The sequence below is a fragment of the Triticum aestivum genome, chromosome 3D (genome assembly GCF_018294505.1).
Source record: "Triticum aestivum cultivar Chinese Spring chromosome 3D, IWGSC CS RefSeq v2.1, whole genome shotgun sequence".
Taxonomy (NCBI): Eukaryota; Viridiplantae; Streptophyta; class Magnoliopsida; order Poales; family Poaceae; genus Triticum; species Triticum aestivum.
Genome location: NC_057802.1, coordinates 40,851,182 through 40,868,056, shown reverse-complemented (window position 1 = coordinate 40,868,056; position 16,875 = coordinate 40,851,182). Strand labels below are relative to the sequence as shown.

Here is a 16,875-nt window from a genome sequence, read left to right as displayed (position 1 = left end):
GCACGTCCATCTCCAGAACGACCGGCGCCGCCGCCGCCATTGCTCCTTGGGTAGCCGCTAGAGTGCTACCAATGAGCTTGACGAAGGCCGTATATATGTATGAGACCTAGCTACGTACCTTGCCTCATCAGTCGGTGCAACGACATATATATGGAGCGAGATATAGAGAGCACGCCGGCCGGGGCAGGGAAGAGATGGAAAGAGTGAGGCATGCACGAAGCTTCCTGGAAGCATCGTATCGTAATCAGCATGGAATGTGCTTAATGCGTGATCGCCTTGTGTTCCATATCCACATTTCATTTGGAAATTGATTAATTACTGTCGGTAGACAAGCTTTCCTGAATGTTTGCTTCTCGTTGATCCAGCTTGTCGGTCACGGTGCTCTCTATCGCTAATTAGTTCCATTGACAGCGCGCTCTGCCTCCCGCACGCATATTCCCGGATCAAACTAACTTACTACTCCACGTTGATTATGTGCAGCCTTGCAAAGCCTTAATTGGGCGCAGAAACTAAGTACTCGTCTAATAGGCAACGAATCCAGTTTTTACTAGCAGTACTACACTATTTTTGGAATAATATCCCTGTAAAAAAATGGAATGATGTCATAAATTTTGGAACCCGAATGCATTTTGCTTGGTTTTGATACTAGATTTTTTTTTCAAATGTTTTTCTTTACACGCTACGGATGCAGACGTTCATAAACTCACTCTTATGAATGCAAGCATGCACACCCTACCCCTATGATCACCTCCGAAAGACTAAGCCGGTACATCATCTTGAGATTGACGAAGTCACCAAAGGCGCCTCCGTAGTCGATGGGAATGTCTCAACCTTAGAGTGCTGGTTCCACCACAAAAACCTTACCATATGAGCTAGTCTCAATTCACTTTTTTACGAATGGGTTGATAGTAGAACTTTAAACTATGAATGTTTTTGTTGTTATGATAGTGTTGATACTAAAAAATGAACTATAAAATGATCCTAGGTTGATTTTGAATTTCTTTCGTAATTTTAGATTTTGAAAAGATGTCAAAAAAATCATGTATATGTAAGAAATACTAAAAAAAACAATAACCGTCAAAAATATAAAAACATTAAGACCATGTGTGTCTTTTGCAATAACCACTACAAAAATTCATTTACCTACCCTGGCTTTTTATGTTGATGATGATGACAAATGATCATATTAGTTTATGCTTACCGGTGATTTGTTTCATAAAAAACCACCTGATTTCTTTTACATTTAGAGTAATTTAAAGCCTTCAAAGGTTCAGAAATATTTATTAAATAAAAGTATGACAATTTGTCTTTTGCAAAAAAGGAGAAACTAACAATTTTTTGGAAGGGACTGAAATAATATATTTATATCTCGCCATAACTTTTTACGAAATTTTGGGAGTCATAATCCAATAGCGCTATCTACATATAAGTTTTTTTTTCTGCATAGTGTTTGAAAATCGTAAAGTTCGAAACCCAATCCAAAACCAGACATGGATTCAATTTAAGAGGTTTTAAGAAAAATTCTTGGACGAAACACATTATAGTCCGTGGTTCAAAAAAACCTTTTCCATAAGATAAATGATTTCTAATATTGAAATCTAAGAGAGAATAATCAAATTTTCTATTACTATTATAACAAATAGACTTGATGAAATCGATCCAGAACATCATAAAAGAATCGATCGATGATGAAAGAAGTCACAATTTCTCACCATAATTAACCTCTAATTTTTTTTCTTGAAAATTAAAATAAAAATATGCTATTAATTTCACCATTCTTTTTAGGCTGGCAGGCCCGCGAGTTGCCAACTTTCTTAACTTGTAGGCCCATTACTTGCATCTTCCACAAAACCGAAGCCCATTTACATCTCAATATCAGTTTCAGAAAAAGGCTCATCTGAATTTCGAAACACACAAAGAGAGACGCACTCACTCTGCTCACCAGGTCCCTCCACTCCAGCCGAGAAACCGCCGCCGCCGCCGCCCGCCCGCCGGAGCCGGAGATGAAGAAGATCTTCGGCGCCAAGAAGAGCAAGGACCCACCGCCCACCATCCAGGACGCCACCAACCAAGTCAGCCTCCTCTCCCTCCCCGCCTTCTCCCCCGATTCGTTTCCCCTTCCCACGCCCGAAATCCAATCCAATGCCGCTCCGATTTGACCGGTGGCGCAGATAAACAAGCGGGGCGAGAGCGTGGACGAGAAGATCAAGAAGCTGGACGAGGAGCTGGCGCGGTACAAGGAGCAGATCCGCAAGGCCCGCCCCGGCCCCTCGCAGGAGGCCATCAAGGCCCGCGCCATCAGGCTCCTCAAGCACAAGCGCATGTACGAGGAGCAGCGCAACATGCTCTACAACCAGACCTACAACCTCGACCAGGTCGGCTTCGCCGCCGACGGCCTCAAGGACGCGCAGCAGACCGTACGCCCCGCCCGCCCTTCGTCTCCTCGTCTCTACCGCTGTGCCAGTCCAGTTCATCTGCAGTCCGGTTGCTGAATTTTCTTGATTTTCTGTCTGTCCAGATGGGTGCAATGAAGGCCGCCAACAAGGAGCTCAAGGGGATGATGAAGACCGTCAAGATCGAGGACATCGATGTACGTTTTGCTCCTCCCCGTTCTTAGTTTTGCTGTCGCTGCTGCCGAATTCCTACTGCCATGTATGCTCTGTCAGGTTTTGTTTGTCTACAATTTGAGTATTTCAGTGTCGTGGCTGATGCGTAGGATGTATCCCCTCTGATTTAGTTTCAAATAGCAGTAACTAAATTAGAGGGGATACATATATCAGTAACCATTCACCTGCAAATTTCCAAGACATAGCTCAATAACATATGTAGTGCGCAATGAATAGTTTAAGCAGAAAGGGCATACTCCAAAAGCTTAGGAATTAGGATCATACTAATTCTAGAGTCCATCCTTTCGATTGGCTAATCTGGGATCACATTTCCCAGCAGTATCCATGAGTTTACATGAAGAAAATTACACAACAACAAAAGTCGTATCCTTCTTTTTTACATCTTCTGTTCATGTGCAACATCTGGCCTGACCAGAAATTATTGGATCGGCAATCAGCCTTACTTACCCTACATTCTGCAACCATCAATTTATTTTCATAACAAAGAGTGCATATGATGTGATTGAATAGCCATGGTCATTTTGGCAACCATCCGAATAAGGACCAACCTCCTACTGGTGCTAGCTTAGAATGACATATTTGGTTAGGGCCTAAACAATATTAATGTAGTATCTACAGTGGGAAGTACAGCTAAGTGCCTCTTTGGTTACCTGCATCATTTTTGGCCTCCTTGCATCAGTGGCTAAGTAGAGCCTGGCTGAGCTAATGCAGGCTGAAAACCATGTTCTGCACCTAGTTTGGTTGCTCACAAAACCCAGCTTGCATTATAGACGAAACACTAGTATGCCGTTTGGTTGCAGGCATGTTTTGCCCAGATGCGGTGTTGCCGTTTGGTTACGTGCAAGACATGCGGTGTGGTAACCTTTTGTTCCAGTGGTGAGGTTACCAGCACAGACACACACTCAATAGGCAGAACAGAGCAATTTGAACAACCATTCGCACTACATTAGGTACTACATTGACAACCAGTCGTAATAACGACACTACGACAGTCTTAACCAGATAGTCATAATATAAACCTCACAGACAGACGGACGGACGGACGGACAGACTAAACATCCCGGATCAAGGCAAGTGCTTCGGTGTGCTTCTTGCACTTGGCCACCTTAAAATGACATTGGTTAGGGCCTAACAAAATTACTTTGGTATCCACAGTGGGATGTACGACTTAATGACTTGATGAACCACCTTAAATGTTTCTCTTTCAATGTTTGTTCATTACTCTCCCTTCACTTGATGGTAACACAAGTTCCTTTGTGAACTGTCATTTGTAGAATATGCAAGATGAAATGACGGATCTGATGGACGTGAGCAACGAGATACAAGAATCTCTTGGTAGAAGCTACAACATCCCCGATGATGTTGACGAGGAAGATCTAATGGGAGGTATGGAGGCTGTATTTTCAGCTGGAGAAGACTGTAACTTGATCTGGCTTTACTGCTCTTTTCGTTAACTGTAATTTTTAGAAGGCCCTTTTTAGAATATGCAAAGTTAATATTTTCAGCTGGAGAATATATCCCGATGTCATAAATATTCTAGATTTCTTTCTCTGCCATGTTGGTCCCAGGCATGTACTCTTCTGGGGGGAATTACATAGTCGTAAATAGTCTAGATGTCGTCTGTTTACTGTCCTCATATCTTCTTTTGTATTGAACATTGCAGAACTGGATGCTCTGGAAGCTGATATGGAGTTTGAGTCAGCTGCAGTCCCATCATACCTTCAGCCAGATGAGGAATCTGATCTTAACTTGCCCGCTGCACCGACTTATCCTGCAGCAGTTCCCGTAAGCAGGCACCAGGTAAGTGGATTCCATGTGCATTTAGATTGCACAACAGAATGCAATTCACACAGCATATTTAACTTGGCATAATATTATCCTGAGTTTCTGGTGTTTCTTTCCTTGGGGGTGAATTAGCATGATAAAAATAGTGCATGGATTCTGAAATCCAAACACGCACTTTATGCCTGAGTTTCTCGCATATGTTTTCTGTTATTTTTGGACAAAAGGCATAAAAGTACCAATCAACCTCCACACACACACACACACACACTAAGTTCACCAGTTTAACATGATAGGACAAACTTGCATGATTTGGTACAGTTGGTTTGCCGCTTGTGATTTTATACCTGGTAGGACGACGCTGCATGATTTGCTACAGTTGACCGATGACTAAGCAACCATGAGCCATTATTGAATAATGGGTCGTTTATTTCGTTATGTGGTGCAGGAGGACGAGCTTGGACTGCCACCGGTACCTCGAGCGTCGCTCCGTAGTTAGAACTTGGAAGTATTTCCCGACCTTGTTCTCAGTGTTACTACCTCATTGTTAATGATGCGGGAGAAGTCTTTGTGTTTGCACTTAAACAATCCTTGTAAGCCATTTCTTGATGGTACTGCCTCTTATGGCTAAGCTGTGCAATGTAGCTAGTTTCCGGCTCTGCTTTGCTCTATCCTGGCTGTATGGGCTCCGTGCATATCGTTCATTATTTTCTGGTGGTCGTTCCTGTTCGGGGCAGCGCTGTACTCTCATCATAGTTACTCCCTCCGTTCGGAATTACTTGTCGCGGAAATGGACGTATCTATCATCATTCACCAGTAGGTTTCTTATTGGTTGCAATAGGGAGAACATAAGTTGCTGAAAAACAATGGTAGATTTCTCAAACAGAAACTGGAGATAAAAACAGAGGTCAGAAGGCGACATGTCTTTTACTTATCCTGTGCACATTTTGCCCATTTGTAACAAATAATGGAGGCAAGATAAGTATGAAGCCTGGGGTGGCAGAAATATCTTTGGAGTGGTACAAAATTTGGTCTCATTGAGGTGGACAGCCAATAGGAGGAGAGCACATGGCCCCACTGTTATCCAGAAGGGGCACACCCGTGGCAGTATATAAGCAGGCACTGCTTAGCCTGATCGTCAGAGCTAACAGCAAAGCCGGAAGCACCACAACCTCGTATTCTAGACTTGTAGATAGAAAGGATCAGATTAACGGGAAGATGATGCAGGCCGCCGTTGCTTTGTCGGCCGTGCTGCCTGTCACGTTAACGGGCAGGCCGGCGGCGAGGAGAAGGAGCGCCGCCGTGGCCGCCGGCGGCAGAAGGCTTGTGGGTGCCGGCGTCCGTGCATCGGCTGCGGCGGCGCCGGAGGCGGACTACAGCTCCAGCGTCTCGTACGTTCCTCTCCGTTCTTGACTAGATATATAGATGCCGGTGAGCTTGAACTGAACTGGGCATTTGTCGTGTCATGTGGTGGCGCGATGGTGGGTGCAGGGTGTTCCCCATGGAGGCCTGCGACCTGGTCGGCGGCGAGGCCTGCGACGCGCAGATGTACCCGGAGACGAAGCTCGACGCTGGCGCCGGCGGCCCAGCTGCCGCGGCGAGGGCGCCGGAGGTGGAGAGGGAGTACCTAGCCTACGACGAGCCAAAAACGTAACCCTGCCTTCACAATCATACTAGCTGTAGCACTTCAGCTGTCAGGCTGTCACTAAATGGAAACTGTGTGTGGATGGATGGATGCAGGGTGTTCCCGGACGAGGCGTGCGACGATCTTGGCGGCGAGTTCTGCGAGGCGCCCTACCAAACCACCAAGTAGCTACCTACTAGTAGCAGCAGTATATCCATCAAGTTGGAACTTCTTTTTTTTTTTCGGGGTTAAAGGGATTTCATTGCTCAAACTGGAGGAAGCTCCTCCAAACAAAGTTGGAACTTCTTCTTAGCAGGGGACAGGGGTCGATCGATGTACATCATCATGTGAATAATAAGCAAAAACATGCTGCTACGCTGTCTGTACTGTGTTGCACATAAACGAAATGCAGTCATCAATTCGTCGTCGGATTAGTAGTTTGTTCGTCTTAAATGCTTGTAATCCCTCTGTTCCAATGAACTTAAATCAAAGGAAACATAGTTTAGAAGTAAAAAAACATAATTTTATTTATAGAAAACCGTTAAAAAGTTAAAGGTGAGATAGTTAAGGCGGTTTTCAACAAAAAACCTGTAAAAATTCATTATTAGAAAAAAAATGAATTATTAGAAAACATTATTATAAAAATTCATTATTAGAAAACCGTGACGTCCCCGAGCACGGGCTCGTGTGCGACCTGCTGTGGTCGGACCCGCCTCGGACGGCGACGACTGGGGTGGGGGGACCCGCGCAGGAGCACGTCCTTCACCTTCGGCGCCGACGTGGTGGAGGAGTTCTGCGAGAGGCACGGGCTGGCCATGGTGTGCAGGGCACACGAGATGAAGGATGGCGGGTACGACCAAGAGTTCGCCGGCGGGAAGCTTGTGACCGTGTTCTCTGCACCCAACTACTGCGGCAAGTGCGGCAACGACGGCGCGGTCATGACCGTCGCCGCTGACCTCGCCTGCTCCTTCCGCGTCTTCCACCCCGATGCTACTGCCGCTCCTCCTCCGGCTCCTACCACCCGGGTAGTTACCCGCATGTCTCATATACTATCATGAATTATTATATATAATACTTTATCATTCTAAATATGTACATATAATATATTTAAGATATTTCAAAGCAAGTTTCATGAAAATATTTCATATGAGCCCATACTTTTGTTATATTCACGAAATACGTACATATTTATACGTAAAAAATAGTATACTCAAAATTTGGTACATGCTACCTAAAAAGTAGTATATGTACTATCGAAACATCGTTATATACTACATACTAAGCGTACATACTCTTAGTTTTGACAGATACTACATACAACATACAAAACGTAAGTGATGGTAACTACCACTATTTGTAGGAAACATTTGACAAATTTTATCTACAAGCAATGGTAACTACCACCTAGCTAGCTGACCTCCTCCACACTCTACGCACCAACAAGCCAACCGGATAGATGGATCTGGTTAACGGGTTCTATGGAATCCAATAAGAGCAACTAATTTAGTTTTATTATTAAATAATCCGGCAAGTTGTTCAACCACTTCTTAATTCTGGGCTACGCACCTGGTCAAACTGTTTATGGGATAAGCATGTGTGGATGTGACGCCTATTATTCCTGGTGGAAGGAAAATCTTTAGTCAGAATACGATCGTAGTTTTTGTTAAAAATAGGTAGTATGGAGGATGAAATTTCTAGAAAAATTTTGTACATAGTATATTACGACACACATATTATATTTTGTTGGGCTAGCTAATTGTGTGCATGCATGCATCAAGTTGAGGTGGTGTTTGGTTCTCTAGTCCTAGGACTTTTTCTAGTCCCTAGGACTTTTTGAAAAAGACTCTCAAAGAGGTGTTTCTAAGGACTTTTAGCAAAAAGTCCCAAAAAGGTCCCCTGTTTGGTTTGCTAGGGACCTTTTTTAGTCCTGACACAAAAAATCCCTGGAACCAAACACCCCCTGAGTGGATACGTTGTAGTCATGTGCGTGCTCTTTCAAAAATCTCATGCGCATTCACCACTTATATCTCTGGAATCTGTATCTATGGATGAAATTATATCGTACCAAGGTGTATATAGTTCTGCTTGCGCCTTGGAATATGGATGTAGTTTTTATTTGGTATGTATGTTTACAAATAAGAGTATGAGGAATTAACTAGAGTATATGTAGTGGATTGTATTTGTAGCAGCAATACAATATGGAGTACATCATAAAAGATAGTATTTTCTACAAATAATAATAATAATAAAAGAGAGTATGATCATATATGCCGCCGGCGAGGATTAATTATTTGGTGACATTGTGAATCTTAATTTGTGTACACTCAAAGTGGGAGTATGTAGAATGAGTAAATTTTAAAGAGAGTGATAGAATGGAGTAGTTTTCCAACAAACTAATGCGTATGCAGTATGTTGTATTCTGTTAAGGAAGTATGGAGTATCTCCACTTAAGAAAGTATGGAGTATGTAGTATGTTGTATTCTGTTAAGAAAGTATGGACTATTTCCATTTTAGGAAGTATGTTGTATTCTGTTAAGAATGTTTCCTACAAGCAGTGGTAGTTACCACCACTTGCGTTTTGTATATTGTATGTAGTATCTGTCGAAATCGAGAGTATGTACGTGTAGTATGTAGTATATAACAATGATTAGGTAGTATATATACTAACTTTTAGGTAGTATGTGTCATGTTTTGAGTATGCTCTTTTTTACGTACAAATATGTACGTATTTCACAAATATAACAAAAACTATGGGCTCATATGCAATTTTTTCATGTAACTTGTTTTGAAATATCTTAGATATAGTATGAACATATTTAAAATAATAAAATAGTATATATATAGTACCACATGGTAGTATATGAGACATGTGGGGTAACTATCACCGGGTGGTAGGATGGATTTTTCATATATATATATTCATTTTAGTTTCAGACGCCTTGCCATGGAGTAGTAATCTCCAGCTCGTCGTGTCTTCGTTTTATTAAGAGTGAATTTCAGTTTTTGAATGTATTGCAGGTTTTTGTCCCATTTAGCTAAAGTTTTACTACCAGATTTGTTTTACCACATTTAAATTTTCGAGAGTGATCCGTGGTCTCGACCATTAGGTACACCGCATCGGCATTTTCCTCCTTGCAATTTTTCCATGCCTGCAGGTGGATTGGGCTAAACATTTTTTTGGGTCACACTCGTGCATTCTGGCCAGTTCACACGTTCGGCATGGCTATTGCCTTTTTTTTTCATGAGCTTTCACTCACTAGCGCATGGGCGGGTGCTAAGTGGTTGACATCTTTGGAAGTGGAAGTCACAAATTCATCTCACAATGAGGAAGCGGTTTTGTCTAACCAATTACGCGCGCAACCCATATCCAATCCACCCATCATGCACGTGAAATCAACTATCCCAACAGGCTACCTCTATCTTCTCTCTCCCAAACAAACCCATCATTTTTTTATTACCCCTTTGTAAACTTAAATTGTTTATATCTTCTAAACCAATATTTAAATTATTTTTTATATATATTTGAACCTCTGGCGCAAAGACCTTTAGAACAAGACCAATGTTGAATATGGAATACAGACTTTGTTGTGTTGGCGTTCGATGCAGTGGCGGAGCTTGAGGAAGATTCTTGAAGGTAAGTTATGCATGAACTCCAAGAAATAATTGATATTCAAACCTAATACTTAGAGGCAGTTTTCCTAGAGTAGGGGGCAATGGCCCCCTTTGGCTCCCATGAAGCTCTACTGGTCCGATGCATTCCATACTTCCTGCAAAGAGTTGATCCGGCCACGTCTTCTCCGCCGGCGCCGGCCATTCCATACTTCCTGCAAAGAGTTGATCCCGGCCACGTCTTCTCCGTCGGCGCCGGCCGGATCGATAGTGTCCTGCTTGTCTCGCGGATGATCTCCCTTGCATTCATGTTGGTTCATGTTGCGTGGCCGGATGCGCAATGAACATGTCCACATTGACACTCGCACCATGTTTTCACTCTAGCCTGGAATGCACGGTTGATCCTTGGCCCTGTTGCGGCTCTCGAAAGCCTCATTGAAACCCTAAAAATTAGGTTGCAACCCCTGTCGAACCCATTTCGGGCGCTCACAGCCTGTCGCTCCTTTTGGGCGAAAGTCTTGGTTCCCCTTGTGGACGGCGGCAGCGTGTAGACGTTGCTCCCCTTCCTGGAGGCGTCGTTTGGGGTTCGCGGATCTTAGTTGAGTTTTGGGGTGGGGGGGAGGGGCTTAGCGAGAACTATCAAGGAGAAAATATAGGGGCCTTAGAGCATCTTTAACAGATCCCCTAAAAACCTTTATAGAGGAGAAAAATAGGCAGCTAACCGAACTTTCAACGGTTACAAGAGAATAAATTATCCTCCTCGGCCCAAAAAACGAGGTAAAGCCACTCAAATATACTCGCCCGACGCCGCGTGGAGTGAATTTCCGCCCCCTCCCATCTCTGGCCTGAATGGCCACCACTTCCTGCCGCCGCCGCCCTTACTCCCCGCCGCCATCACTGATGCCCCAATTATGGTCTTCTTTTTTTAAAATGCGTTCATGCCTTATTAATTGAAATAGAGCGAGTACTAGTGTAAGTGTCATGGCTAAGTATATGCTCTACACATTGTTAGCAACCCTCCACGGGTGGGCCTTGGGCCGGCATGAGAGGGCCGGGCCTTGCATCCGGGCCATGGAAGACAGCGCCTACAAGTACGTGAAGGAGTGGATCGAGCAGGCATCCAGAAGGGGTCACGAACCGAACCGGCGACGGCACTTCCTCTCCCACCTCTGGCTCTCAACCCTTCCCATGTTGTTGCTTCTTCCATTTCAGCACACTTGTGCTTGTACCAGAAGTGTACTCCGAACCTATTAGCTGCTCAATCACACCATATCGAACAATACAGAGAGATATCAGTGAGTAGCTAACACACATGCAAGAGTAGCGATTAGAGTTTTGTGTGAGATTTGGCTTGCAAGTACCCCACGATTTTAAGTGTAGCGCGTGCCTGTCACTGTCAGGATCAATCAGGAAGCTCGGGCCTATATATCTCCTCGCACTGTGTTTGTTGTTGATTATGATTGCAGTACAGGAAAAGATATTATCGCACGGATTGCTCGACAGAGTCAGCTATGAGCGGAAACCTGCCGGAGCTATTTGCTACGAGAGTTGTATTCTTTAGGGCAAAAAAGAGAGCGACGACAAGTTCCTAGTTTGCGTAACCAATCATGCATGCACAGTAGTGGGAATATGCCCGCATTTTCATGGATTTGTAAAGGTCGTGCCGTGCATCAAGACAACCAAAATGATGCCAACCCATGCCTGCTCGTGTCGTTGTCCGCAAAAATGGGACTAGTGCCTACTACTCGTAGGAATGCCAAACATATGCAGTGCAACTATAGTTTGTTGAGAGATTTTCTAGGGAAAAAAGTTTGTTGGGAGATACTCCCTCCGATCCGAAAATAAGTGTCTTAACTTTATACTAGTAGAAAAAGGGGCCGGGACTAAAGGCCGTGGCCACGTGGAGCTCCACCTTCGGGACTAAAGAAATTTTATGTTTTTTTTTGAATTTTTTTTTTGATTTTTAAATTTCTGAATTATTTTAACCTCTAATCTCTAACACCATCCCTCATCACTACTCAATTTATACTCTAATTTCTAATCATCCCTCATCATTCCAAATCATCTAACTTCCCGGAGGGTCACCCATCCTCTCACTACTCCAGCCTGAGCACGCTTAACTTCCGGGTTCTATTCTCCCTCGTTTCCAAGTCTGCACTTGTTGTTTTCCTGACAATAGTAAGTTGTCAATCCTATTAACCCTCAGGAATTTAGCTTGAGCATGAAGTGACACATTTCACTGTTTGAGTTTGAAACTATAGTTTTAAAAAACAATAATTATTTAGTAACACTAATATTTCTTGAATAATTAGTTTGACCACAGTTTGACCAGATTTGACCAAAATTCAAAAAAAAAACTGAAATAATTATTTAGTAACACTAATATTCTAGAATAATTAGTTTGACCACAGTTTGACCAGATTTGACCACATTTTTTCCAAAAAAAAAATTGAAACTATATTTTTTTCTGTTACTAGTGGCGCACCTAGCAAATGGTGCGCCACTAGTAAGTTTGAATTTTTTTCGATTTTTTTCCACTCTAGATCTTAAAAGCCCCGTAACTTTTTTTCTGTTAGTTTTTGAGGATTTTGAAAATGTTTAACGGGGTTCCCCCAGTTAAATTTGGATGTAACTATTCGAGTAGATGATTTTTTATATAAAAAACTTTTTAATCCAAGTTCGTATGCAAAAGTTATTCCCATTTTACAAATTCTATAGAGATTTTGCAAATAAAGTCGAAATTCATATTTGTAAATTTTCCCAACAACTAGACCACATATCACATGGAAAACTTATTTTATTTTATTTTTTTGACATTTCCATCATTTTCTTTTGTATTTTCTAAAACTGAAAAGGCGGTCCAGGGGGGTAGAGTTTGAAAATGGGACATTTAGTACCGGTTCGTGCCACGAACCGGTACTAATGCCTCAAAGCCCATTAGTACCGGTTGGTGCCACCTTTAGTCCCAGTTCGTGGCACCAACCGGGACTAAAGGGCCCAGGTGAACCGGGACTAATGCCTTAGCCGTACGAACCGGGACCATGCTCACATTAGTCCCGGTTCGTGACTGAACTAGGACTAATGTGAATACTGCCTTGTGACCAAAGCCCTGTTTTCTACTAGTGTTAGTATAAAGTTGTAGTAAGGTTGAGACACTTATTTTGAAACGGAGGGAGTACCTGGTATTGGTTTCATTTCAAGTCTGAGCACTCCAGTTCATGACTGTTTGCAGACGTACCTACATGATTAACCACCTGTCGGAATCATGGGGGAATCTCCAGGGCAATCCTCGCACTGTGCTCTTGTTAATGAAGCCTGCGTCGGCGCCTGATAGAGTCCGGCATGTGCAGAACCAGCCGCTTTTTTTCAGTAAGCCAGGCGTAATCAGTGGAGTTTGTTGTGCAATTTTGCTTCCAAGCACTCCATCTACTGCACTGTTAGAGCATCTCCAGCCGCTTTTTTTTCTTCCAGTAAGCCAGCCGTAATCAGTGGAGTTTTGTTGTGCATTTTCCTTCCAAGCACTCGCTCTACTGCACTGTTAATTTGCAGACATCTGTGGTGTTGACTTGCGACAGAATCTGCAGGAGGCATTTGCTGGAAAACGCATGAAGCAGACTGGCAGCGGAGTTGCAGAAATATGCGTGCCCCTGATTGAATCTTATCAAATTCATTAATGTAACACTCTATGATTTTTTTGGTGTACAATTTATATGTTTTTCTAGTCAAATCTATTGTCAAATTTTGAGACCAAATACGAGACCGTTCGTTAACCCGAGCAGAGGATGTAAAACAGTAGTCCACACGCGCGGCCCATGATTCAATTCAAATTGCCCGCCGGATCCAATCGGAAATGGAGCAGTGGCAAGACAGGCAGGGCAACTGAAGGGCCGTCATCGAATGATCTCCCTTGCATTATAGGTAAAAAAAGGGAGGAGGAGTTGGGAGTTCAGAGGAAGCACGCAAGAACATTATAGGTAAAAAAAAGAAGCCTCTATGAAGCTCCAGCAACTGGTAGTGAGCTAGATTTCTCTTTTGAGAAAACCATGGATAGCTATGAGCGTATTCTGTATGGGGACATAAATGTATCTTCTAAGCGTGTATGTACGGGTAGAGTGGAAGCTGTGAGAGATGGAAATGGGGTGGTTACTCACGTATCAAAAGAAGTTGAGGAGAAAGAAGAGGCTCCGGGGCAGCAGAGAAGGGAGTCAGTTGGAGATGATGGCGCATCCGCAGCCTCCGAAGAGGAGGTACGCCGGGCCAAATGAGAATCATCGGATGGAACTGCCGTGGGATGCTCTCTCCCACGGCGGTTCGCGAGCTCTTGGATCTACAGGAGCGTACCAAAGCAGAGCTAATTTTCCTTTCAGAATCTCACTTAAATAAATGTAAAGCCGATGAGCTTCGTCGAGTTTTAAATTTCGATTCAATGTTTGTAGTTGAGAGCGATGGCCGGGCGGGTGGCCTTGTCTTGTTTTATCAGAATATGAATAAAGTTGAGTTGAACTATGTGTAATTTTATTGATGTTCTTTTTATGAATGGGAATACTGTACAATGGCGTTTTACGGGGTTTTATGGGCACCCCAACTGGAGTGACCGTGCTCTGTCATGGGATGATATTCGAAACTTGTATAAAAAAGGCGATCACCCATGGGTAGTTTTAGGAGATTTTAATGAAATTTTGCTCTCATCAGAGAAAGAGGGAGGGAATGCGAGACCAAATGTGATGATGAGAGATTTTCGAAATTGTTTGGGGGAATGTGGACTAGCAGATATGGGATGTATGGGTGATTTATTTACATGGAGGACGGGCGAAATCAGGGAAAGACTGGATCAAGCAGTCTGTAATGTGGATTGGGCGAATAAATTCCCTCGAGCGGCGGTTATAAACGAAGAACATGTACACTCAGACCATCGCCCTATTATTTTAGACACGGAATATTTTGACAATAATATTTTTGACCGCTCAAAAAGTCGAAGGAAACAATTTGAAGCTCGATGGCTGAAAGAAGAGACGGTTACGGAAGTTGTACGTACAGCTTGGGAAAAAGCGAAGATGTTGGGCATAGGGCCGTCTCTCGTTGATCGTACAAGAGCGGTACATGCAGATTTGCACACTTGGGGTCGTGATATCCTCAAGGGTCCGAAAAAAAGAATCAATAAACTAAAAAAAGATTTAGAAAAACTACGGAGAGGGCCTGTGAATGCTAACTCTCTTGCAAGTCAAAAGGAGATTATTGTATTGATTGAAAATTTATTGGAACAAGAGGAGATACACTGGCTACAACGGGGTCGAGCAAACTGGTTATTGCATGGTGACCGTAATACTTCTTTTTTCCATAACGCCGCAACAGCTAGAAAGAAGAGAAATCAGATAAAAAAATTGCTTGATGATAATGGGGTTTGGGTAAAAGACACGGAGATGAAGAATCATATTCTGGGATATTTTTCTAACCTATTTACTTCAGAAGTTAATCAACCGAACCATGAGGTCCTCTCCCTTGTAAAAAGGAAAGTAACAAATGAGATGAATAGGGCTCTCCTTGCCCCTTACACGACCGAAGAGGTTAGGAAGGCACTCTTTGACATTGGTGATTTAAAGGCGCCAGGGCCAGATGGCCTTCATGCCATTTTTTACAAAAGATTTTGGGCTATGTTAGGGGATGATTTGACTGAAGAGGTTCTCAAAGCGGTGAATACATGTACTATACCTGATGGTTGGAATGATACTACAATAGTAATGATCCCAAAAGTTAACTCCCCAGAAAAGGTAACTCAATTTAGACCAATCAATTTATGCAATGTGGTGTATAAGGTCATTTCAAAGATGATTGCTGCTCGTCTGAAGACAATCCTCTCAGATATTATTAGCCCTACCCAAAGTGCCTTTGTGCCTGGAAGAATGATTACAGATAACATCTTAGTGGCTTATGAATGTTTCTGTAAAATAAAAAATAAAAGGACCGGTAAAGAGGGCATGTGTGCAATCAAACTGGACATGCACAAAGCATATGATCGAGTGGAGTGGCCTTTTTTAAAGGAAATCATGTTTGAAAGAACATGTGGTGCCCCCATGTTTGGTTTTGGTAATTGACGACAATCTCTATGGACTAATGGTTGCCTTGAGTTATATTTGAAGGTTTTGTCCGTAGGCTTTTCTTGGAGTACATGTGTTGGTTTCAAGGAGAGTTTGTGTTGACCAAGGTGCTATTAAGGAATTATCCAAAGATTGGTCATGTGAGAGTTGAGCTTATTGCAAGCATGTCTTGAAGAAGAAGATTGTGTGATCATTCATGTTTACCTTCAAGACATCATCCAAATGAAGAGAGTTGGAAAGATTCTAGGTTGATCAAGACTAAGTCAAGAGTGAATCAATTTGATCAACTCACAAAGCGTAGAAGATGTACCGAGAGGGATCAAGTGATCCCATGGTATGGTAAGCATTCTCCATTGTGCTTTGTGTACTAACCCATGGTCTATGTGAGAGTTCTATGTGGGGTTAGGTTCGTGTTCATGGGCTTGCGTCAAGAGGAAGATATCACTCAACCCATGGAGAGGATGACATCAAGTGGTGATCGTCATCAAGATTGCCGTGTGCAAGTTCAAGTGGAGCATCACGAAGAGATCAAGTGCTTAAAGCTTGCCGTCCATTGTGGTGACAATGGACTTGTGAAGATGTGCCGAAGAGTGGCTCACCCATAGTGGAGTATGGGGGAGCAATCAACTAGTCTTCATCGAGCCAACGCAATCAAGAAAGGTGGTCCATCTTAAGGGAGTCAAGATCGTCATCATTTAGCTCAAGTGGACCATGTGCAAGGCAAAGGTTTGCTCTTGATAGGTTTTCTATTTTACCGGTCTCATGATGGTAGTTGGGAGACCGGGTTATAGGATCGATTGCCGTACTATCAAGGGGGGCTCTCGATGAGTAGCTTGATCGTATCGTTCATAGAGAGCTCAAACCATTGCATCCTTGCATCATCTTTATTGGTTCTTGTTTGGTTCTTCTCTTTGTGAGTTTTGGAGCTTATGGTCATCTTGATGACAAGCTCGAGTTCGTCGAAAACGGAGTTCACTCGCATCTTCTATGATGTTTTCGATGTTGGAGGTTATGCTGGTTCTTCTCGGTTGAAGGTTTCACTCCTCTATTTGTTAGGCATACCTCCCCTGCCTCTTCTTACTATAACCAGTCGCTGTTTTGATGCTACTCGTCTTCCTCTTTCCAACAAGCTTGAGTT

At 43.1% G+C, this 16,875-nt stretch overlaps 2 protein-coding genes across 2 annotated transcripts; both read left to right on the top strand.

Moving 5' to 3' along the window:
* The first annotated feature begins 1,891 nt into the window (after positions 1 to 1,891).
* LOC123077204 (vacuolar protein sorting-associated protein 60.1) lies at positions 1,892 to 5,080 on the top strand. Its single transcript, XM_044499426.1, has 6 exons — positions 1,892 to 2,072; positions 2,172 to 2,417; positions 2,519 to 2,590; positions 3,902 to 4,013; positions 4,291 to 4,427; positions 4,858 to 5,080. Exons 1-6 carry the CDS (start codon positions 2,004 to 2,006, stop codon positions 4,906 to 4,908), a joined length of 687 nt encoding a protein of 228 aa, XP_044355361.1. The 5' UTR covers positions 1,892 to 2,003; the 3' UTR covers positions 4,909 to 5,080.
* Positions 5,081 to 5,528: 448 nt separating this feature from the next.
* On the top strand, positions 5,529 to 6,467 carry LOC123077205 (light-regulated protein, chloroplastic). The gene is made up of 3 exons (XM_044499427.1): positions 5,529 to 5,800; positions 5,901 to 6,059; positions 6,150 to 6,467. Exons 1-3 carry the CDS (start codon positions 5,628 to 5,630, stop codon positions 6,220 to 6,222), a joined length of 405 nt encoding a protein of 134 aa, XP_044355362.1. The 5' UTR covers positions 5,529 to 5,627; the 3' UTR covers positions 6,223 to 6,467.
* Positions 6,468 to 16,875: the final 10,408 nt, after the last annotated feature.

Coding starts and splice junctions, on each gene's coding strand:
- LOC123077204 (XM_044499426.1), top strand. CDS start 2,004: ATGAAGAAGATCTTCGGCGCCAAGAAGAGCAAGGACCCACCGCCCACC. Junction 2,591..3,901: donor TCAAGATCGAGGACATCGAT/GTACGTTTTGCT, acceptor TGTCATTTGTAG/AATATGCAAGATGAAATGAC. Junction 4,014..4,290: donor CGAGGAAGATCTAATGGGAG/GTATGGAGGCTG, acceptor TGAACATTGCAG/AACTGGATGCTCTGGAAGCT.
- LOC123077205 (XM_044499427.1), top strand. CDS start 5,628: ATGATGCAGGCCGCCGTTGCTTTGTCGGCCGTGCTGCCTGTCACGTTA. Junction 5,801..5,900: donor GACTACAGCTCCAGCGTCTC/GTACGTTCCTCT, acceptor TGGTGGGTGCAG/GGTGTTCCCCATGGAGGCCT. Junction 6,060..6,149: donor GCCTACGACGAGCCAAAAAC/GTAACCCTGCCT, acceptor GGATGGATGCAG/GGTGTTCCCGGACGAGGCGT.